The sequence below is a fragment of the Phyllostomus hastatus genome, unplaced genomic scaffold (genome assembly GCF_019186645.2).
Source record: "Phyllostomus hastatus isolate PE091 unplaced genomic scaffold, TTU_PhHast_1.1 phas_contig_402, whole genome shotgun sequence".
NCBI lineage: Eukaryota > Metazoa > Chordata > Mammalia > Chiroptera > Phyllostomidae > Phyllostomus > Phyllostomus hastatus.
In genome coordinates, this window is record NW_025333873.1 from 15,203,376 (window position 1) to 15,226,422 (window position 23,047).

General features: G+C 60.3%; 2 protein-coding genes across 9 annotated transcripts in view; one reads left to right on the top strand and one right to left on the bottom strand.

Moving 5' to 3' along the window:
* The window catches only part of KIDINS220 (kinase D interacting substrate 220), a 71,449-nt gene extending 67,020 nt beyond the window's left edge, over nt 1-4,429 (top strand). For all 8 annotated transcript variants that reach the window (XM_045844681.1, XM_045844686.1, XM_045844687.1 and 5 more), the window contains one exon: nt 1,632-4,429. In XM_045844681.1, coding sequence (XP_045700637.1) covers nt 1,632-2,885 — 1,254 coding nt within the window. In that variant the 3' untranslated portion in view covers nt 2,886-4,429. The remainder of the gene's footprint in view (nt 1-1,631) is intronic.
* Nucleotides 4,430-16,399: 11,970 nt separating this feature from the next.
* On the bottom strand, nt 16,400-18,783 carry ID2 (inhibitor of DNA binding 2). The gene is made up of 3 exons (XM_045844504.1): nt 18,320-18,783; nt 17,908-17,971; nt 16,400-17,130 (listed from the first exon to the last, which is right to left on the bottom strand). Exons 1-2 carry the CDS (start codon nt 18,665-18,667, stop codon nt 17,915-17,917), a joined length of 405 nt encoding a protein of 134 aa, XP_045700460.1. The 5' UTR covers nt 18,668-18,783; the 3' UTR covers nt 16,400-17,130; nt 17,908-17,914.
* Between the last annotated feature and the right edge of the window lie 4,264 nt (nt 18,784-23,047).

Below are 23,047 nucleotides of genomic sequence, written 5' to 3' on the forward strand. Positions count from 1 at the left end.
CGGTCCGCCGATTTTAGGGGCGGCTTGTTTGGGTCGGTAGTAAAAATATTTCCTCAGTTGTTATTGTCTTTTCCTAAATACTGTCCGCCTTATTTCTTGGAATAAGTTGGAAAACCGATCTATTGCTGGGTGTTGACAAAGATTAAAAAATTCCCTTCCTTCACGCTGCGATAGGCCTGCCCTTGTGCTGGGGTCTCTGCGTGTCAGCCGCAGCGGCTCCTCTTCTCCGCCGGGGGCCGGGACTCTAGTGCGCTCCTCTGCCGCCCGCGCCCGGGGCCTCCTGCCGCAGCCTGGGGCTCCCGGCCTGCCTGCGACCACAGCGGGTCTCAGACCTGCTTCTTTCGGAAAAGGACAGTCTCAGAATTCTTTCCCACTGCTAAAAGTTATTGGGGACCCTAGGAGCGTTTGTTCGTGTAAATTTTATCTGTCAATATTTACTATATTAGAAACAAAAATGGAGAAACTTTTGAAATATTCACTTAAAAATAAACCTATTACTTATTAACATTTTCATGAAAAACGACAGTATTTTCTAAAGCAAAACAAAATTTAGTGGAAATGACGGGTTTCACAAGTCTCTCTAGTGCCCGGCTTAGCAGAAGGCAGCTCGGAGCCCACGTCCGTGCCTGCGCCAAGTCTCCTGTGACAGCACCCGCCCCGGAGAGGGGTGGGGAGGCGGGTGGCGTCTGCATCCGTACGGAGACAGTCTGGACCCGAGGGTCCCCCAGAGCGGGAGCACCCGGCCTTTGAGAGCAGAGGGTGCTAAGTCCCGGCCGAGGTGGCCCCGGGCCTGTGGGCCTGCGGCAGCCAGCCCCTCCTCTCCCCGCAGACGGATGGACGGACGGACGGACACTCCGCCTCGCTCCTGCGTCTCAGCCTTCGAGTGTCCCTTCAGCCCCTCGACTCTTTTCCTCCGTTCCCGTCTTTTTCCGGATCTGTGCCTTTTACTCCTCGTTTGTTAGCTTTTCTGGGATCAAAAGCAAGTCTAAGCAGAACCCTTCTCGTTGGAAATCAGCCTGTTAAAGCCGTCTCACGTCTCTCTCTGCTCCGACTTCACGGCCCGGCTGCTGGCCCCGTGGCCTCCGTTCCTGCTGCTCTCTGGCTCCTGCGTGTGTCTGCCGTTCCCATGGCACTGCGTGTTCTGTGCCTTCTAGATCCTTCTTTTTTGGGGGGGGTACCTTGAGCACATTTTCTCACTCTGAATTGAAATTTGACAGAACCGTTGTGTCTTACAAGTTGAGAAAGGTTCTTTTTAATATACTTGGAAGATATGAGTCTTTTGTTTTTGAGATGTAGCTTAGCTCTAATCTCTCTTTTCTAAGGGGGATTTTTACATTTTATCAGTGAAGGTTACTTTTTCCTTACATAAAAGTTAGAAGTTTGAAGTTTTGAAAACAAGTGCTAAGATTATTTGTTAATACATTTAATTATATTTAAATATTAAACCAATTTTATTAAAATTTGTGCAACACTTTCTATTCATGGTAAAGTTTTCTGCAGTCCACGGCTTTTGTTACACTTTGTTACGCAGAATTCTTCCAGAAGACTCGGGTGTGTTGGAGACAGAGAGTTCCTAAGCTGGTGTGTTTGGTTCTGGTTTCCGCTCACTGAGGTTTTTCTTCTGTTCGCAGTCACAGACACGCAGGACCCCGAGCCTCTCGAGCCTCAACTCCCAGGACTCCAGCACCGAGATCGCCAAGCTCACGGACAAGGTGCAGGCCGAGTACCGGGACGCGTACCGGGAGTACATCGCGCAGATGTCGCAGCTGGAAGGGGGCCCGGGCTCCGCCGCGGTCAGCGGCCGGTCCTCCCCACACAGCGCCTATTACCTGGGTCAGAGTGCGTCGGGGGGCTCCATCCACTCGAGTCTGGACTCGGAGAAAGGGAAGGACGGCGAGCCAAAGCCGGATGACGGGAGGAAGCCGTTCCTGCTGAAGAGGGGCGACGTCATGGACTACTCCTCGTCGGGGGTCTCCACCAATGACGCCTCGCCCCTGGACCCCATCACGGAGGAAGACGAGAAGTCCGACCAGTCGGGCAGCAAGCTCCTCCCGGGCAAGAGGTCCTCGGAGAGGTCGAGCCTCTTCCAGACGGACCTGAAGCTCAAGGGCGGGGGCCTGCGCTACCAGAAGCTCCCGAGCGACGAGGACGAGTCGGGGCCGGAGGAGTCCGACAACACCCCGCTGCTCCGGGACGGCAAGGACCGGAGGGCGGAGGGCAAGGCCGAGCGCGGGGCCAGGTCCCCGGAGCCCAGCGCCGAGCCGCTCAGAACCTTCATCAAGGCGAAGGAGTACCTGGCGGACGCCCTCCTGGACAAGAAGGACTCCTCCGACTCGGGGGTGAGGTCCAGCGAGAGCTCGCCCAACCACTCGGAAGCGGCCGACGACCCGCAGCTGGAGAAGGCCAACCTCATCGAGCTGGAGGAGGACGGCCGCGGCGCGGCCCGGGGGGTGCCGCACAGCCTCAGCGGCCTGCCGGACCCCCTGGTGGCCCGCATGTCCATCTGCTCCGAGGACAAGAAGAGCCCGTCCGAGTGCAGCCTGACGGCCAGCAGCCCCGAGGAGAGCTGGCCCGCCTGCCACAAGGGCTACAACCTGAACCGCACGCCCAGCACCGTGACCCTGAACAACAACAGCGCGCCGGCCGGCCGGGCGCACCAGCACTTCGATGACCGGGACGGGACCCGGGAGCCGCCCCCGGTTACCCCGAGGCCCGCCTCCAGCTCCGGCCCCGCGGCCGTTCAGAACGAGAACCTGAAGAGCACGGCGCACAAGCGGGCCCAGCGTGCCAGCTACACGCGGCTCTCGAAGGACTCCTCCGAGCTGCTCGCCGTGGCCGCCGCTGAGAGCACGGGCTTCGGGGAGGAGAGGGAGAGCATCCTGTGAGGCACACGCGCCGGGCCGGGCCGCGCTGGTGGTGGTGGTGTCAGTGTCAGCGTGCCCCTGACTCGCCGGCCCTCCGGGCGCGTCTCCCCCGCGTGTCCCTCCCACACGCGTGGCCGGCGAGGAGGCCTGTGGTGGCAGGGGCATGCAGTGCGCCACAGGGGACGGTGCCGGGAAGGCCGGGCCGTCCGCCTCCACCGTCTTTGCCATCGGAGGGTTTAAAACCCACCGCTGTCACCCTGTCCACCGGAACACACCCCGTAAACGTCTGTGAGACAAGACCTGAGCGCAGAGCCAGGTCAGCTACGTTGTGGCAGGCGGAGGGTTTGACCGGCGGACAGCAGCAGCTGGCGGCCCGGTGTGTGGAGCGCTCTCTCCTCAGATGTTTGGGGGGGGAGGGGCGTGCTGCGGGGGGGGGCGCTGACGCCAATTCTGCTCGTGAGGCCCTGACAGGCTGTGGGGTAGCCGGAGCCTGAAGCAAATAAAGCAGATCGAGAGCCAGGGTTCCCCTATGTAAACGGTCACACGGCCCATCACAGGGTTTCAAGTTTTAAGAACAAAGTGTGGGATGAACAGGGCGTTCAAGATTGATAAGCTGGTGGGTCGGAATGGCCCCGACCCCGGTGCTGCCCCCGAGTGCCAGACCCGGCCCAGGTGCCCGGGAGCCCGCCCTGGCCACGCTGGGTCCCTTCAAACCGCGTGCCCGCGGTTTCTCGGTGGCCCGGCAGGGAGAGGGGAGAACTGCACGCCCGCCGCTGGAGGGTCCGGGGGCACGTGGCAGCACGGGCCGAGTGCACGTCTGTGGAACGGGGGCACGGGCAGGTGGCGGCGTCCGAAAGGCCGGTGCCCAGTCGGGTGGACCGAGACCTTGACCAGTCTCAGCCACTCCTGAATTGGCGTGTGAGTTCTTTCCGGGGAGGGGGGTCGTTTCTCTAGGGTTAAAAACCAGAACAAAGCAAGGGTAAGGGTGGAGGGATCCCAGCTAGGGTTCCCTCCCTGCACCCTGCAGTCACGCACTGCGGGGGGGGGTGCTGTTTTAACGTAGCCGATTGGTGTGGAATTCATTCTGGCAGCGTATCAGTCAGACTTTAGATGGTGAGACTGTAGATGCTGATTATCTGAATTTAGTGTTGCGTTTGTGATGCTTTTCACTTCGTGGATTTTTATTTATGTGCTGAATAAACTATTTCCTTGACCAGACATTGCACTAGATAGCTGCTCCTGGGGGCCTGGTTGCTGTGGGGTTGGAGCGGGACCTACCATTCTCATGAGGTGTCTCTGTGGCATGCCCTTAGCAACCGTCTCAGCCAGTTACAGGAAGGCAGACGTTGTTGACATTAATACATTGGAATGGTGACATTTTAGTACTCACGGTGTTCATTAATTTGCAGTGTTGTATAATTAGTAATTTGGGGGCAATATTGTGTCTTTTCGGGTGGGTGGAAGCAGCTTAATGTCATTGTAGTGCGTTTATGCTGTTTGTGAAGTTAACACTATAATATTAAGTGTGCAAATCGATTTAGAAATAAATAAAAAATTGCATGCAATTCTGACTCATGGATTTTTATTCACTACAGTGGCAATTATTCACATTTGATTAAAAATAAGGAAGTAACGGGTGTGTGTGTGTGTTACTTCCGATCTCCCAAGTTTGTCAGGCCCCTCGGGTGCGGCGCCGGTCACGCAGCCGGCCTGCGGCCGCAGGGCTCCAGGCTGCGCGCTCCTGTAGCTGCGGGAACCGGGCCGTCCACGTCCTGGGGGGACCGGTCATCACATGGGCGTCCCGGAGGAGTTCGCGCTTCCACACCGTCTGTGGTCGCACCGTCCACTCCTCGCATCTGCGTGTGTGTCTGGCGGACAGCTCCGTGTGGTCCTCACGCGTGCACGGGTGCAGCACGCTGGGTGAGAAGCGGCGGAGCAGGGGGCCGCTGCTTGGCCACGCGATTCCTTCAGCGCCTGCGTCATCTGCCGTCCTTAACCGGCCATGTCACAGACCTCACTCTGAGCCGGGCGTCCTGCCCACGGAGCGGTGGGACCCGGAGCCAGACCTGCGCTCCCTGGGCGCACGCAGCGAGCGGGCGCTTCTGCGGGGCAGGCAGGCAGGGAGGCGGAGGTGTCGGTGTCGCCGTCTCCGCCAGCTGGCCCTCTCCCGACGCCCGGTGTGCAAGAGCCAGCGCTGGAATCCTGGGGGGCGTGAGCAGCCGTAGCTAAACCAGCATTTCCGTCACTGATGGGAGGTTGTGTGCTGGCGGCATATTTCACTGAGGCGAGTTTTAGAAGCGGGCAGAGTGATTTCAGTTGCCAGCCGCACAGCGGGGGCCGCGTCTGCCGCCGTGCTCGCCCTGCACGGAGAAGTCCCCGCCGTCTGCGTGCCGCGGCACCACGGTGTCGCAGTGCCGCGGTGTGTTTGTGGCCGTGATCTCCTTTTCTCCCTGACAGTGTAAGAAAACACTTTTTGGGTGAAATCGAATCCTTCATTCTTCTGGCCAAAATGCTAAATTTAAATAGTTGTAAGACGACCTAATTTTGGGTAGGACCAGGAATTCTCAGCCCACTTAGAAGTATCCCAGAGCTGAAAAATCCCTGACTTCCCGGCAAGTTTTGGGCAAACCCACGGAACCACCAGGAGAGGAGCGAGCGCTGGGCACCGTGCCTTTACTTCTGGGGCGCGTGACGCCGGGGGGGTGGTGCGTGGGGGGCCGCAGGGAGGGCGATAAAACTAGCCCCCTTGGCAGGCGGGCTCCTTCATTCCCCCCGTGCTCCTAGACCGCGGCCGCCTCGGGGCAGCGGGGTCGGGGAGACGGGCGGGGGGACGTTCTTGCCTGGGGTGCATGCGGGAGGCTAAAGGAGGTGATGGCGTGTTTAACCTCCGGGGGGGCGGGGGGTGTGCCCCGCTCTGCCCTGCCCCCGCACTGGAACCTCCGCATGGGAGGCAGAGACCGTGGCCGTGCAGATGAGCTGGACACAGGAAAAACGCCCGCGTGGAAGCGAGCCCGCGCTGGGTGGGCCTTTCGTGGGCGGAGTCACTTCAGGGAGGTTGAGGGTCCCTGGCTTGGCTGCGGCTGATGAACTGACTAGAGCTGAGAGCCTCACGTAATTGTGACCCCTTTCGTGCCTAGGAGAAGAGCGCCGCCCTGGAGACAGATAGGTCGTCCGAGGATCCCGTGTGAACCCAGGTATGTGAAACGTCAGCTTCAACATCAGGTTTTAGGCCCGCTGTTGGAAACGGTTCGCACCAGTGGGGAGAGTTCTACTCTCCCCATCTTAAGAAAGAGAGTTAGGCAAGAACCATCTAGAACAGCTGCTGGAAGTCCAGCTCTGTCACCTCCGTGGCCAGAGCGTGTGTCGGGTGACTGACCTTCGGTGAAGCCCAGCCGTGAATGGACCGCCGGGCCTGGGGCTGCGCGAGGGGGCCAGGGCCGGAGCCGCAGGCTCCGGTGGAGGGGGCGGTGGTGCTGGGCACCCCCCGGAGCAGAGCGCTGCCTGAAGGGGGCCCGCCCCCGTGGGGTAGACGCCACCCTGAATTCCCAGGTGCAAAGAATCCATCAGAATCAAGGTGATTTCCAGACAAACGCCAGTGATTCGACCCAACTGGAGGGAACGAAGACTGACCAAAATTGGCAAAAACACGAATTTCTTAACACTGTAAAATAAAGGCGGTGCAACTGTTTGGACGCACACAGAGTATTTTGAATCTGGAGTGTAACTAGTAGTCGGTTTATACAAACATGCTCACCCGAGGGTGTGTTTATGGACTTTATGGAGCGAGAGGACGGGAGGGGCAGCACCGCCTGGCTGCCGCCTGCACACGCCCCGCCCAGGAATCGAACCCGCAGCCTTTGGGTGCGTGGGGTGGTGCTCCAACCCGCTGAGCCACCTGGCCAGGGCCAGTCGCTTGTTTATAAATATGCAAGTCTTCAGTTTTCTGGGGCTAAGGACGCTTTTTACAGGTATTAACACCAGTGCTACATGTTGGGAGTCCTTTCTTGGTCTTCAGCATAACAAAGTATCAAACTGATTTATTAGAACTTGAATAAGTGAAATTTTACTTTAAAAAAGGTATAGAACCACGTGCACCCTATTACTCAAATTAAGCTATTTGGAATAGTTAAGACCACCTTGCTTCCTCGCTGTCATTTTCTAATTTTAACGCGTATTTTGTGCTTATTTGCCTCATTTTCTCTCAAGGCAGCAGGGCCCTAGACCTCAGTGCCCCCCCGCAGTTCGGCGCACCCCTTACCGTTGGCTCCCTCGCCGGGCGCACGGCACAGAGGACGCCGCCGCCACCAGGCCCGCGGCCGGCCGGCCGGAGAAGGCACGCACTCGCTGCCGCCGGTCGTCTCGGTGCTGAGCCGGTGCTGAGTTCGAATTCGCCCCGATGAGATGTCCGGTCTCTAAGACTTCAGGTGCAAGCCCAGAGGCAGAGCGGAAGGCGTGTCAGCGAACTCACGCACGAGACACCCCTGTCTCTCGCGGCGTCTCCTGGGCAAACGTCGAGTGAAAAGCAGCCATTTTCAGGACTGTGGTTCCTGACACCCGCCCTTTGCCAAGCTGTGTCCCTGGGTGCCCACTGTGGAGCGCATCTTGTTAAACTTCGTGCACATGAAACTGTTTCTGTTTTGAAATAAATCACTTTCTTCTGAGTTGTTGGGTTCTTCCTCCTCTGTCTTTACCTGGGCTCTTCCCACTCGATTTGTGTCTTGAGTTTTTTTTTTATGTTGCCACGCCTTCAGCCCACGTCACGTTTACCCTGACGCGTTCCCGAGGGCAGGGGGCGGGACGGGACCTCACGACGGACGGTGCCGAGACCCAGTCCCGGGTCTCCGGCGGCCGGCAGGACCGTCCGTGCCGGCGGTGCCTGTGGGTGGGCGTGGTCGGCCACCCGAAGGGCGGCCCACAGGCCTGCTCTGGGGTCCCTGACGGCCACCCCCCCCCGCCATTGCTCCGTGCCCGCCGGGTACCTGCTGGCCCCGGGGGGGAAGGGTTTCTGCTGGCGGCTGTGGGCATCTCCGGAGGCGCCCCGTTGGTCCTGAGCTCCCGGGGAAGGACACCCCCAGCCCCTCTGGGCGGGTGCTGTGCTGTGGACTGGGAGGCACTTGGTTCTGCAGGCCCAGGGGTTACCACCCTCCTGCGCCCCGTCCGCCCGGCGCTCTGCCCGGCCGGTGGGGGGTGCCTGTTCTCTGACGGCGCCTGACCGTGGAGTGGAGTCGAAGGGGCCCCACGCCTCCTGCCGTCTCGGGGCATCACTGGCATGCTCGGGGGCGGCGGCCGTGGGGCCCACCGCCATACTGTTCTTGGGTGGTCGGGTGCCGGTCAGTTCTCACGTTCCCATGATGTGTGGGGACCGCAGCTGTGTCTGCGGTGTCTGCGTCGTCCCCTCGGGCGGGGCTGGGCCGGGCCAGCCTGGGGGCCTGCACATGCCGTCCGCGTGGGCACCCTAACAGCCTCTCACGGACCCACGGGTGGGTTCACAGAGAAAACAGCCTGTTTGCTTTAAACCTCAGACTCGCTTGTTCCTGCTGATGATCGTGGAACGACACTCAGGTTCTGGCTGGAAGTCTGTTCCCTTTTCTAACGCCCCTCACCCCGTCATTGCCCACGGCCTGGATGGCTGTGGGGGTCGGGGGGGCCCTCTGGGGCCGTCGCTCGTCCCCGATTCACTGGTGTCTCGGTGTGTGGCTCCCACGGGCCTGCCTCCCGGCTGCTGGGGTCGGGCTGTGACCCCGGGCACGCTGCGTGTGCTGTCCCTCACACTCAGCTGGACTGGACTGGTGCGTCAGGAGTGTCCGTGCAGAAAACCACTGCTGCAGGAGGGTCCTATTTTAGTGGCTCCGGTCACTGTCCCCTCAGGAGAGAAGGGAAGAGAGTAACAGGCAAAATGAGATTGTCCTTCACGGTGGCAGCCGGCCACCACCGGCAGAAAACCTGCAGACACAGCAGTCACCGCAGAGAGACGGCGACCGAGGTGGCGGGTGGGCGGCACCGGGTTGGGGGACTCACCTGCCTAATGATCCAGGCGCTCGCCCCAGCCAACACGGTGGTCAGCGCTTCCCACGGGCCAGCTCCTGACTCCCGGACAACGACCCTGTCGTCACCCAGGGTCACAGTTGAGGATGCGCAGCGTGTGAGACCTTTACAGCTGTCCCTAAAACACGGGAGCCGGCGTCACTGTCCTTACCTCCCAGAGGAAGGGACCCAGGAGTCCGAGGCCGCCCCGCCCCGCCCTGCCTGGCCCGAGTGCGCGCAGTGAACAGCCAGTGACCCAACGAAAACGCCCGCCCTGCTGTTCTGAACACCGGCCACCACCCCGGGCCCTGTCACTCTGTGCTGCTGGCCGTGCTGTCTCGGTCCCCACGCCCCGTGGCTGCAGGAGATGGCAGCGGTCTCCGCGGCTCGGCAAGGCCTGGCCTCTGGAGGGAGCCGGAGCTGGAGCGGCGTGGGGCTGAGGGAAGCAGCCACCGGGGAGGGGGGTGGCGTTTCCTCGGTGACCCAGAAACAAGGGGTCTGAGTTCGCACTGGAAAGTCACAGTGTTCTCAGCCCTGGCTGGCGTAGCTCAGTGGATTGAGCGCGGGCTGCGAACCAAAGCATCGCAGGTTCGATTCCCAGTCAGGGCACATCCCTGGGTTGCAGGCCACAGCCCCCAGCAACCGCACATTGATGTTTCTCTCTCTCTCTCTTTCTCCCTCCCTTCCCTCTCTAAAAATAAATAAATAAAATCTTTAAAAAAAAAAAAAGAAAGTCACAGTGTTCCCAAGACACCCAGAAGCGTACACGGCAACATCGCAGGGAGTGGGCGGCTCTGTCCCTCTGCTCCCCACGGCACCGCCAAACCCGGGGGTCGGATGTCCTCCCATGTGGTCACACGCAAGAGCGGGGGTGCAGGGGACGCGTAAAGCGGGGCGCTGCCCGGCGTGCAGGGCCCAACACCCGCTAGGGGACCTCCGTCCTTGCCCCTCCTGTGGGCCAGTTGCCTCGCTGCCAGGTGCGGACGGGGCAGGGGTACGCCTGTCTCTGCCCTCCGTCCACGCCTGCCCAGGTGAGGTGGTGACTGCTGGCAAGCAGGCCCAGCAGACCCGTCCTCCAGAAAGCAGGCGGGGGGCGACACCCGGGGCCCCGGGGCTCCTTGGGGGGCACAGACAGCCTTCCCTGAACAGAGTGGGGGGGCTCTTCATCTCGGCCTCCTCCCTCAGAGAAGGCGGCACTGCTGGGAGCGGGGGGACAGGACTCCCCCAGTGTGTGTGTGGGGGGCTCTAAAAGGCACAATGAACGCCCCAAAGGCAGGTCCTCCTGGGTGAGGTGTGAAGGTCCCGCTGCCCAGTCTCGGGGCCCGGACAGCGTGGGTGGGCGGGGAGGACGCTCGTGTGGGGGAACAGCAGCAGCCCTGGCCACGCAGGAGCAGGTGGGGCCCGGGGCCCAGGCCCTGCCTCGGCCGCGGTGGGGCCGGTTGAACATGGTGGCCTGGGGGACACTGGGGGCTCTGGCACCCCTGGGGGGGCAGGACTGAGAGAGCAGTGCCAGACACTGGGACCAGCTGGCCAGAGGCCACGGGAGAGGAGGCCTGACGTGGCCACCTGGCCGGGCGACAGGCGTGAGCAGGGTGCGGGGGGCCCCCCCCAGAGTTCTCAGAGGAGCCCGGGAGGGGCCGATGCTGGGCTGCCCACAGGCACCCAGGACGGGACACCCACCCAGGACTAGTGACCCCCCCGCCAGGGTGAATGGAGAGCATGGGGTCATTTGTCCTCCGTGGCCGTGGGCGTCACTCTGTCTGCAAACCAGGGGAGGCGTCATGGTCTGGTGGCAGCGGCAACCCCCCCTCCAGGAGTGTCCTTGGGAAACCACGGCCGTCCCCCCGCCCCCACTGACCTGCACTCACGGAGCGGCCCCTCCGCCCAGAGGAGAGGGGCCCGAGGGTCAGAGGGAAGGGGGCAGTCTCGGGCGAGCCCGGCCCTGGGGGGCTGTCCAGGGTCGGAGCCCAGGGTCCTGGGCCCTGGTGCGGGTCTCCTGCCCCCCACGACACTCTCTCCGGGAAGAGGAGGGTCCCAAGAGCCGGGGGGAGTCCGGCCCTCCCTGCACACCCCCAGCTCCTCTCTGGGCCACCCCCCCCACCGCTGCAGGGCGCTGGGCGGGTGCCCCACAGGCCGGGCCTCAGTGCACCCTGGAGGCCCTGGCTCACCCGCCCTGTCTCCGGCCGAGGGCGGGGGAGGGCGGGCGGGGTGGGGGTACAGACCCAACTGAGAGTGTGGAAGCCCCCCGCCGAGAGGCTGAAAGCTTCCCCGTGTGAACCCAGGACAAGATTGGTGACGAGTCTCCAGAAGACGGGCATTAGACATCCTTCGGTGTCGTTCCCGCGGGGATGACCTCACGTCGTAATCACAGACCCGCTCCGCGCGCTGGGGACCGTCAGGATGCGGGGCTGCGCGCCCCGCCCGCCACACTGGCAGCTCCCGGCTCCATGCTGACCGCCCTGTCCACCTCGGGGGCCCTCGGGAGGGACAGAGCCGCAGAGCCCGGGGACAAGCCACAGCCCGTGCAGCCCGGGGGGAGCAGGGGCACGGCCCCCCCGAGGGAGGGGCCGGAGGCAGATTCTCCAGCGGGGACCAACCTCCAGGTGGCGAACCCTGAGCCGGAAGCTCCTAACCAAGCCCTTCCCGCCCCGCCCCTCGGAACCGAGAGGTGACCTGTGTCGCTGTCTGTCTGCAGCTGCGTATGTGCGGGGCCTCCATGCTGCAGCAGCCTGGCAGTCACCCCGAGCCAACGCTCTGCTTTAAGTCCCCCCCTCTCGTGAGCCTTGGGAGCTGCCCCTGCACTGTGAGGGTCTCACGTCACACTGAGGGGGTCCGGGCGGAGACAAGCTGGCCGGTGACCCTCAGTGGTTGTAACGGACGGAGTGAAACGGCCCCCTAGGTGTAAAGCGCTCACGGGGTCACTGACGCAGACCTTGCTTCCGGAAGGTTCTCACGGGCATTGTGGGGTACGTGCCACGGGCATTGTGGGGTGCACCCCAGGGCCTGACAGGCTGGGCCAGAAAACCTCCCTAGTCAGGACAGTTTTAAATCGGATGGACTCAGCCAGTTTGGATCAAATTTAAATGTGAGGTTTCTCGCTCCTTCAGGTATTTCCCGTGGGGGAGTGAAGTTCCAGTTGACATGTTTGGGAGTGATTTTCCCCGGGAGGCCTGGGCGAGGCTGGGGCGAAACCTGGAGAACGGAGGGCGGTGGGCGCGGCCTTCCCTGCCCGCGGCCTGCGGGGCTGCGTGGGGTTCCTTCTCTCCCCTTTTTTCTGTTGAGGCCTTCGAAGGGATGTGTGAGTTTTTAAGAACTTTCTTGCAGAACTGACGAAACTTACTTCGAAGACTCTGTTTGTCAAATAACATGTACGGCGTGGGCTCCAGGGGGAAAAAAGCCTTCCGACCTCGGACCGTATTCCCACAGGTCGGCGCCCGTGGAAACACGTGCGTGACAGGGCAGAGGAGAGGCGGGGCACGACCTCTGGGCCTCACGCGTGTTCCTTGCTGCCGCAGGGGGACCCGTAAGAGGTGCCTGTGCTCACGGAGCCGAGTCCCACCTCCGTCTCCGTGGGTGCGAGGCCGCCCGGCCCGGTGACGTGGGTAGGTCACCGTTTTTTTCAAGTGTTTTTTTTAAGATTGTTTTAGCTATTTGGGCTCTCTTGAGATTCCAGGTATATTTTTAAATGGGTGTTTCTATTTCTGCAAAAAACAATCACTGGGGTTTGGACAGGGATTGCGCTGACTGTAGATTGATTGCTTTGGGTGGTATCGACATTTTAACAATATTAAACTCTCCGATTCATGAATGCGGAGTATCTGCCCATTCATTTATGTCTTCTTTAACTTTTTTCAGCAATGCATTGTCATTGTCACGGCATGTCTTTCCTCTCCTCGGTCAATTCCTAAGTATTTTGCTCTCTTTGATGCTGTGGGAAATGGGTTGTTTTCTTCATATCGTTTCAGATTGTGCCTGGTTAGTGTATAAAATGCTCCAGTAGTTTTTAATCTGGGTTTTAACCATTTCATTGAGTTTTCAATTTCAGTAACAATTGCTTGTGATTTTCTTATGTTTTCAATTAGTTCTTTGATTTCTTTAATCAGTTTAATCACCCTTATTTATAGCCTTCACAGTTCTTTGGTTTCTACTCTTTCCCTTCATCATCTCTACGGCGTCTCTCGTGGCAAACTGCTCTCCAGAGGTTTAGACAAATTTTTAAGTTTTTTTTTAAGTATTTTTTTAAGATCCCATGTATTTATTTTAGAGACTGGAGGGGAGGGAAAGAGGGAGAGATATATCCATATGTGCTTGCCTCTGGCACGAGCCCCCCCACACACACACCGGGGACCCGGCTCACAACCCAGGCATGTGCCCTGACTGGGAATTGAACCAGCAACCCTCTGATTCTCAGGCCGGCACTCAATCCACTGAGCCACACCAGCCAAGGCAAATTTTTAAGTTTTAAACGGACTTTCAGCAAGCCACTGAGAGCTCGGTGTGGGCTCTGCTGAGGGCTTCGCTCTCCAGATGCGCTGTGTTTGCTATGGCCAGGAAACCCGGGGGTGGGGGGGGGCGCCAGCCAGGAGCCCATTTTTATGTTAATGTGTCTGCATTAGAATGTCTCAGACCGATCCCCTCCTCAGGAAGGCCGCTCTAGGGCTCTGAGTGTTCCAGGGAGACATTGGTTCCCTCCTGAGCTCAGGCAGACAGAGCTGAGATGGCGAGATCACCAGCCTCCACCGTCCTGCATGCTGGTCTCAGCGCCGATGTCCTGCTTCGAGCGGTTGCAAACCCTTGCACCCCAGCTCCGGTCGGGCCGGGGCCCCTGACGACTCGGGTCACGGCCTCCCCTGCACTCTCGGCGCACGTGCGCACGCGCGTCCCTGAGCTCTCTCCGCGGCCCTGCCGCCCTTGCGGTCTCCGGCTGGCGCTCCCCAGGCCCTCGCACATGCTACACCCTGTGCCTCGCCGGAAGCCCCTTCTCCAGGGGCCGAGGGAGCCTGTCCTGGGCCACTGTGTGCCCCCTGGTCGCTCGCTTCTCGCCTCTGCGCCCAGTTTCTGCAGAAATGGGAGACCGCAGGTCTGCCTGCCTCCGAGCATCTGTCCGCGGTGTTGGGAACCGAAACGAGATGCGAACTGACCTGCACATTTGTCGTCTGCGGTCAGGGAGGCCTTGGCTGCAAAACCGGGTGAGGACAGAAAAGAAGCGACAGCTCCTTTTCTAGTAAAAGACTGGCTAATGGAACTCCACCGTGTTGGCTCGTTCGAGTAGCGTGCATCGCAGGCATGCACGGAAAAACCAGTGCAGTCTGCTAATATCGACACAGTGAAAATGTTTTACCAAACGCACCCCCAAGTTATTTTTTACGATTCTCAAAAAAACCCACAAAACCAAACCCCACCCTAACCCTGAAGCGCTCCTCCTAAAATTGATGGACTGTATCTCCCCACCAAACCCTAGGGCCACGTGACGCACAGCGGAGAAAGCCGGACCTATTCTCGGTAGGATCTGGGATAAGAAGACACGGACATCGTCCCGCTCCTTCACCGTCACCGGGAAGTCCCAGTTAACGCTGTGAAGCAGCTCAGAAAAATAAAATAAAATAAGATAACACAAAAAAGTTAAGGAAAAGGGAGGGAAACGGCCTGGGTTTCATTGGACTTCACAATTCATTTTTCTCCGCCACGCAGTTGTAACCTCTTTGCAGCCAGAGGTCGCGTCCGATGCATTTACTAAAATCCGGGCCGGCGCGACCCAGTTTTCGAGTTGGTGGTAGGTACTCGTTTACAACAAGGATGCGGAGTGGCGGAGATGAAATGAGATTCACACGTGGAAACGACTTGCACGTGCGAGAGAGGTAATCTCTCGTGACATCACCTCTCATTTCAAAAGACTGTGCTGCTGCCCAGGCGTCCAAGCCCCCAGCTCACGGCCCCGCCCCCGCCCCGCCCCCTCCCGGGCCGCCTTCCCCGGGCCCGCCAGCAGGTGGCGCTCGGCCTCCACCGGCCGGACCGCACGCGCCGCCCGGCCCCGCCGCCGCCCGTTCCCTCCGGAAGGTGGCGCTCTTCCCCGACGCTGCCGCCGTTCCTCGGGGCCCGCGTCCAACCGCGGCCCGCGGTCCCCGGCGCCCGGCGCCCGCGCCCCTGCTGCGCGGCTTGCCCGGAGGGCCCAGGAGCCCCTGCCGGCGGCCCTCCGTCCGGGCAGCTCCCTCGCCCGTCCGGGCCGACCGCGCGCGGGTCGCCGAGGCTGGGGGCGACCCGGGCCAGTGCCTGCGCCCCCGCCCGCGCGCGGCCCCCGGAGGACAGACGGAAGGACCGGGCTGAGGGCGGCGGCTGACCCCCGCGCTTCCCGCCCTCGCCCCGCGGGGACCCTGCCAGGCGGCGCCAGGCGGGCTGGCGTGCGGTGGCCAGGCCCGGGGTGCCGGGTCCGGAGCGCGGCCTGCGTCGGGACCGCCGGCCCCGGCCCGGTGCCGCCGCCGAGCCCGCCCCGCCCCGCCCCGGAGCACCGGTACCAACCGCACCGACGGCCCCGGGGCGCGGCGGGGGTCCCCAGCCGTGCGGGCCGCCCCCGCCCGGTGCCCCTCCCCCCGCTGGCGGGCGATGGACTCCGCGTCCGGGCAGGAAGCGCCGCCCCCGCCCCCCCCAACACCTGCACGGCCGGGCCCAGAGGGTGGCCCCAGGTGAGACGACTGCCGTGCCCCTTCCCTCCTCCGGGTCAGCGCTCCTCCCTCGGGCCTTCCAGAACCTACCACCCCGGCCCTCACCCCTAGGGGAGTATCTCCCACTTTGAGAATATAGTACAAATACACGAGGACTTTTGAGTTTTAAAGACGTATCTAGATTAACCACCCCTTTTAAAGCAGGGTCCGAATGTTACCACGTGGGGGCTCGCCGCAGCCACGGCACGTGGGGGTGTCTCTCGCCTCTCCTTCCCTGGGAGTCGGGGAGCGCAGTCAGGGGTGAAGGGCGAGCGCGCAGCCACCTGCGCGGGAAAGCAGGCCAGGCCCAGCCCTGCCTCCGGGCGCTGGGCGGGCGGCGGGTGCACCCAGTACCGGGAAGCTGCGGAGGCCGAGCGCTCGGGGCCCCGCAGCTCCGCCGCTGGGAGCCAGGTGACACCCGAGGGGTCTCTTAGCCCTTCCCCTAAATCTTCCCTCACGATCTGAAACCTATGGATCCTTTTCTCTTATGAGGAACAAGCAGTTCCCTTTACTCCAGAAGTGTCGGAACACCTCCTCGGGCAGGCAGCCCGTCCAGACTCCAGGTTCACTTTGAATGAGCGACTCCTCAGTCTGAAACTCAGCCACAAGGCACAGAACCAGTTTTCCCTGAGGAACTAAGAGAAACTCGGGTGTGTCTACCGTCCCAGCCCTGGGCTTGTATCAGATAAGCGTCTCTGCTCTGGAGCTACCAACAAGGCCTCCAGAGTGGCCGTGGCTGCAGGGGTGAAGGGCAAGGGGTTAAATAAAATGGGGGCCGGGGTGAGACCTGAAAAACCATCCAGAATTCAGATATCGGCTCCAGACATGTTTTATTATCATCTTACACAGTCTACATAAATTTGAGCTTGTATTGATTCAGGTTCAGTTATAACATAGCATAATAAAAATCAAAGCACTGGTCCTCTGAAATAAAGCGAGCAAATCACCATTCAATAAACACACTTGATTTATTCTGTATAAAAGGTTAAGTTTACAACTAAACTTTTATAAAAAGTTTAGCATAGGTACATCATTACACTTTGTACGCAGAAATAGACATCTCTGCCGCTATACAAGAAAACTCTGATTAAAGAGTTCACAAGGTTTCACTCAATATATATTTATATATAAATATATACACAGCATTCAGCAGGCTTGCGTCCAAATGGCCACTGCTGACCGAAAGACTTCACTAAGTAACTGAACACTGGATCCTTCTGGTACTCGCGCTCCACCTTTGTCAAAGGCAAAGTCTGCTAAGATTGGGCAATTCCTTGTGATTTTCACGTTGGCGCTCCCCATGGTGGGAACAGTATATAAAGAAAACCTTCCAACTGCAGAAAGGGCATTAAAAGTCTTTTTCATAAATAACTACCACAGTCCGGCCCGCGCAGAAACTCCCCGGGGAGGAGGATCTGACCCTTCTTGGTTCTGCTTCCATTTTTTAAAAAGGTCCATTCAACGTGCTGTCCTCCTTGTGAAATGGCTGAAAAGTAAGTTCCTGTGGGTCTGTTGTTGTGCAAAGCGGGGAGAGTCATGAACACCTGCAAAAGATTGCGAGAGAAAGGCAAGTTTAGGAGAAGGCAACCTAAGGGCAGAGGCGGGCAAGGCTGGCGCCGGGAGGAAGCCACAGTTTGAACATTTAACCAAACACTCAGATTGGGCAAACCCCGGCGTCCAGATGCGGCACACACAACACTCGGCCCCACAGCGCAGATTAAACACTGAAACAGCAGCGACTCCAGGGAAAAACTTCCCAGCGCAATCTCCCCTTCGGATCTGCAGCAGCGGCGCTCCCAGGCGCCAGTCTGCTTCTTGTAACAATTATTTGATTGAAAACAGCCCTTTCGTTAACAGATAGGGCAGCCGGATCCCACATCACAGGCAGGGCGGGCTGAGGCACAGGGCAGCAGTGCCCGCCTCGCGGAATCCCACGGGGCCACAGTTTTGGGAAGGAGGGTCCCTGTGGAATTTGCGGCGATAAGATTAATCACACGGAGGTTAGTACCTCGTAGTACCAAAGCAGCAGCAGACAGCCGCCAGGGCACTGCATTCCAGACAGAAGCCAACACACACTTTCTTCCACCACCTTCCTAGGAACTTCTTGGCCTGTTTCTCCTTTTTTTTTTTTTTTTTAAGTAAAATACCCTGGGATCTTGGGTCACCAGGGCTAGAAGCTCCTACATGCGGACAATGCACTCACATTCATTTACTAGATCCAGTTTTTTACTGATACACAAGTACCCGCACACGCGAAGAAACACTCCAGGGGCAGTTTCGCCAGCGGGAGCCACAGGCAAAAAAAAAAAAAAAACACTCACCATTTACTCAGCCACAGAGTGCTTTGCTGTCATTTGACATGAACTCAGAAGGGAATTCAGAAGCCTGCGAGAGACAGGGGACAAACGGCACGATGTTAGACAACCTTACGGAGAAAGGGCCTCTTTCTCCCTCTCTCTCTCTCAAAGTAGCCCATATAGCAGCAAGTTCCGTGGAATATGTCTGTGCTATAATTCAGATCAGAGAGAGGGATATGAGCATGTCAGAACTTAAAGCAATTTCACGCACGGCTCAGTCTACACCAGATTGGTAAGAAAATAAAGTTAATTGGCTCATCTGTGCAGTCCCCGACCACAGCCGTTTGGACAATAATGGGGTGTGCCCGCGGCAGCCCGGGCGAGGGGAGCCGGGGTGCGCGGCGGCGAGCCGGGGGGCGCCGGGGGCAGGCCTTACCTGCAAGGACAGGATGCTGATGTCCGTGTTCAGGGTGGTCAGCGGCGTCCTGGACGCCTGGCTCTGGCCGGGGCGCGGGTGGTGCAGGCTGACGATGGTGGGGTGCGAGTCCAGGGCGATCTGCAGGTCCAAGATGTAGTCGATGACGTGCTGCAGGATTTCCATCTTGCTCACCTTCTTGTTCTGGGGGATGCTGGGCACCAGCTCCTTGAGCTTGGAGTAGCAGTCGTTCATGTTGTAGAGCAGGCTCATCGGGTCGTCCACCGGGGTTTTGCTGCGGGAGATGCCCAGGCTGTGGTCCGAAAGGCTGTTTTTCCTAACGGACCTCACGGGGCTGAAGGCTTTCATGCTGACCGCGGGGAAGGAAGGAGAGAGCGGGAGGGAGCGGGCTGCCCCGGAGATCAGGCCGCCGCCGCCGCCGCCTGCTGAGCTCCCAGCGCTCGGCCCCGGGCTCGACTCAGAATGAAGCCGGGAGCGCGGCGGGGCGGCTTTTATCTGCGTTAGCCGGGGCCACACGATCCAGCTCTCCCGCGTCCCCATTGGTGAAAGGAGACGCGTCCATCAGGCCGGGTGGGCTCTCCCATTGGCGGGCGCGGGCGCGGGGCGAGAGCTCGGTCCTTCCGCGTTTGCAGCCAATCCCCGCGGGGTGGGCGGGGCGAGCGCGAGCCCAGCTGGGGTGGTAAATAGAGTACAGTACGCGCGGGGCCGGAGGGGGCAGGGACACCGGGGCAGAGTGAAGGGGGCCCGGGGGGAGAGGGTGGGGGGCGGGGAAGCCGGGGAGAGAACCGGGTCGGTAAGGGAAGGTGGGGGAGGGGGACTCGCAGCAGTCTAAGTGTGCGTCTTAATTCTCATTCCAATGGGGAGGCAGGACCCTCGCCCTAGGGTGTGCCCGACACCTTGGAGCGACCCCCGCCCCCGCTCCGCAGCCTTGGATTCGCAGCGCCCCCGGCGAGGTCCGCGCCGCCGAGGCAAAGCCCCAGTTCCCTGCGACCCAGGCAGGGAATGTTACCTAGACAGAAAGCAATTCTGCACAAAGGAAAAACGCAACTAAGTTCGTCACTGGCAACTGACATTTACAGAGAGACTTCGGTCTTTTAAGGAAAAGCTTTGTGGGGAAAATAATCCACGCGCGCGCTCAAGGACGGGTCCAGTGCGGGGTCCGCAACCCAGAGCAACGCGGGAGGCGTTGTTGTCAGCTCGGTGGCATGTGTGCGTGCTCGTTGGGAACGGAGCCGAACGCGCAGGAGCTCTGAGATGCAGGACGCTCTGGGGGGCCTTTTCCCGAACTGGGCAGAACTATTATAATGATCGCACTAATCGGAAATCATTAGGGTAATTTGCATATTGAGGCCGTATTTACATACACTGCCCTTGAGGCTGCGGGTCTGTGCCCTGCAGTGTAGGTGGCAAAGTAATGTAATTAATTATGCACAAGGAGTGATTGCGGGTGTCACATTCCAGCACCTCCAGTGCTTTTAAAGCTTCGTGACAGCTAGGCGGCCCCAGCCCTGGACCGACATCTTCACACTCTTCTTCTTAACCATTGTCCTGTGTGAGGTTTGGAGTCTTTTCCGCGCTGGTGATGAATGCAGCTTAGGGGGTGTTTTCCTTTATTTTTTTTCCTTTCCTGTAAATCTTTAAACACTCATTCCTGAGGTCTAAATTTTTATTAAAGTTTGCAGCTCTTTATTCAAACACTTCGCAGTTAATTCACACGTAATTCCAGCTTAGCTGAAGCCCACAGTAAATTGTGGGTTTTGAACATCGTGCTCACCCCGGCGCACACTCCACCAGAAAAATGCGAGAGCATCTTGTTTGTGTTTGGCCAGGACCTCCGCCTTTTCCACAGTGATCCCCACCTCCTTTGCATTTAAGAAGAGAAAGGGGGGAGAAAAAGCAGCGCTTAATAATGGGGAAACAGTCTTTCCCCTTCCATCGGTGATGAATTCCTCCGCCGGTGGGCCAGCCCTGTGCCCGCCCCAGGGCCTCTCCTTAGGGAGGCGGGGTGGGTGGCGCGGAGGTGCAGGTCACTCGCCCGAAAACCCAGCCACCTCGCTTCGCAGGAGGGAGGTGGGCGGCTTCCTGGCCAGCGGAGAGATCTGTGGAGGGCCAGGCCCTTGCGAGCGCCGCGGCGTCTGCTTCCTGGCAGAGGGTTCGACGAACACCGAGTCTGGAAATGACTTCATGCCCGAGTCCCCCACAGCCCCAGCCTTTGATGGGCGCTGTGTGCATGTGTCTCTGTCACAGACGTGCGGCAGGAACAGATTTTGTTTTGACACTATTTCGGCTCGTGATGTTATACTTTGACTATTTTACAACAATAGCCAATGTAAACACACATCTCCGGGATTCTCGGATTATGACTTGGGATTCTTGGACCTTGCCGCTCTGAGATGCCGACGCGTTCCCAGCTCTTGCCCAGGACGCCGCGCGCCGGAACCCCCTCCCCGCCCCCCGCCCCCCCACGGACCGGCTCTGCTGGGGGCAAGGAGAGCGGAGCGGTGTGACTTGCCCCCTGGGGAAGTTGATGAGGGTAGCGCCTCCTCCCGTGACCGTTTCTGCGCCCCGGGGTAGTACAATGGCTAAACGGGGTGCACATTTTCTGCCGTTTCTTTCTTCCGCTGCCATGCCAGAGTCCAGGCAGCCCGACGGTGTCGAGGTCGACCCCACTGGCACGCTACCCAGTCCTGCGTGCATTTAAAGATCATTTTAAGGAGATTATGAGGCTGTATAAGTTAATGATTAAAAAAGAAAGGCTCCAGTCCCTGGTAGGTCTGTCTCGGCGAGCCCAACACGGAATCGCCTTGAAAATGGGGGTTTCGTGGGGGAAAGCGCGCCGGGGCGTTGCGGGGCGGCCACCAGGCCCCGAAGGACCTGTCGGTGGCCGTCTCCGCCGACTGGCAAGCGAGGCCGCCCAAGTTCAGATGGTCCCAGCTGCAGACCGGGCCCTGGATCTGCGCGGCCCGTGGGTGGTGGGAAGGTGTGAAGGGCTTCCGGTGGGGGGTGGAGACGCCGCCCCCCCCCCGCCACTTAAAGCGACACGCCGGCCTGGAAGTCCCCCTAGCCGGCTGCAGGGCCCGCGCGGGCGCTGCGTCCCCATCCCGGCCCGGCCGGCGGCTCGCCGCGCGTCCAGCCCCACGCGTTAATCAGAAGCAGCCCCGGCCCGGCGCGCGTGATGCAGCGCGGGGGGGGGGCGCGGGAGGGGCCTGCGGGGGGAGGGGGCGCCCCGAGGTCCTCTGCGCACGTCTGGCCCGCTGGGGAGCGCTCGCCTTTCTTCCCTCCCGGTTTTGTTCCCACAGCTGTGTCCGTTCCGCCCGTGACCCCCCGAGTGGTCCCTGACAGGTGATGAATGGGCGGCGGCGGCGGCGGCGGCGGCGGCGCGCGGGCCGGGCCGCGGCGGGGCCGGAGCCCGAGCCCCGGAGCAGACTCTCTGGCGCCAGGCGCGTGACGCCGCCCATTCACGCCGCCCTGCAGCCTTGTCCTCGCGGCGCCGCTCAGGCGGCTGCCATGGCAACCGCGCCGTCACTCAGCGCGCGCGCCCAGCTGATCAATGCCTGCGAGGCCCGGCGGTCCCAGGCTCGCCCCGGCCCGGCCGCCCGCCCGCGCGCACCTGCAGCCGCTGCACGGCTTAAGTTTCCAGCGATTTGGGGAGAGGAAGGACGCAGAGGAAAAGAAAAGGGGAGGGGGGGGTCAGGGGGAGAAGAAAAAAAAAAAAAGCAAGCCAGGAGAGGGAGAAGAAAGAAATCTTCCTTTTGCCGAAGGAGGCGTAGGGTGGCGTAGAGGTTGCCAAAGCAAAAGGTTTTGCTTTTTAATTTGTTTTTGCAACCGAGGTCTTCGCGGGGGGGGGGGGGAAGGGGCAGAAGGTGGCTGCCAAAGTTGATGGCGAGAGTTATTTATTGCTTTGGGTGCTAGCGGGGGTGGCTGGGACGCTGGGCTCCTAAAAATACCTTCCGAAGGTCTCTCCCCGACCCCCGCCCCGTGCCCCCTGTGTTCCTCCTCGGAACCTTCGGGGGCTGCACTAGGAAGCACTAGACTTTTCCGAAAGAACAGCACCCCTGCGGCGGCCTGGGGGCGGCGGGCGGACGTCCCGGGTGCTCCGAGCCCGCCCGCGGCGGCGGGGCAGCATCCGCGCCCTCGTCACCACTGCAAAGCGAGCGGGCGCCTTCGCCCCTTTCCGAGGCTGGGTTTCCACCGAGGACGTCGAGAGGCCAGGAACGTCCCAGGCAGCCCGCAGACGCTGACGCCGCCTCCCTCCGTCCAGGCTTTATCTCTAGGGAAAGTTCCAGGGAAGGACCAGATGCCAACATTCCTGGCGGCTCCGCGCGTTCCCGTCCCTCCAGGGGGCTCCTCTGCAGGCAGAGAGTGAGCCGCGATTGTGCGCCGTGGGTCCCGGAGAGGCCGCCCTGCCCGCGGCCGCTGGCTCCGAGTCAGGGGCCGGGGCACGCCTGTTCCCGACCCCGCTATCTGGTTCAGCACCGCGCGGGGTGGTTTTCGAGGAAACGGCCTGCGGATTACAAGAGGATTCAAGTTTTTGCTTGCATTGTTTATTTAACATCTTGGCAAGAGAGAGCCCTTGCCCTCAAACCAGATAACCGAATTTGGGCTTGAGACAGCCTTAACTACGGGGGCGATGAGAGGGGAGGAAAGGGAGCAAAGCCACAAAAAGCAAACAAGGGGATGTTTATTTTTCTCCCTCTGGGTATTTTTGAAGACCTGCCTAAACTCTCC

Bases quoted from the DNA above. Each gene is read 5' to 3' on its own strand.
- ID2 (XM_045844504.1), bottom strand. From the start codon at position 18,667: ATGAAAGCCTTCAGCCCCGTGAGGTCCGTTAGGAAAAACAGCCTTTCG. The intron at 17,972-18,319 runs GTAAGGCCTGCC...TGTCTCTCGCAG, and splicing joins TCAGCATCCTGTCCTTGCAG to GCTTCTGAATTCCCTTCTGA.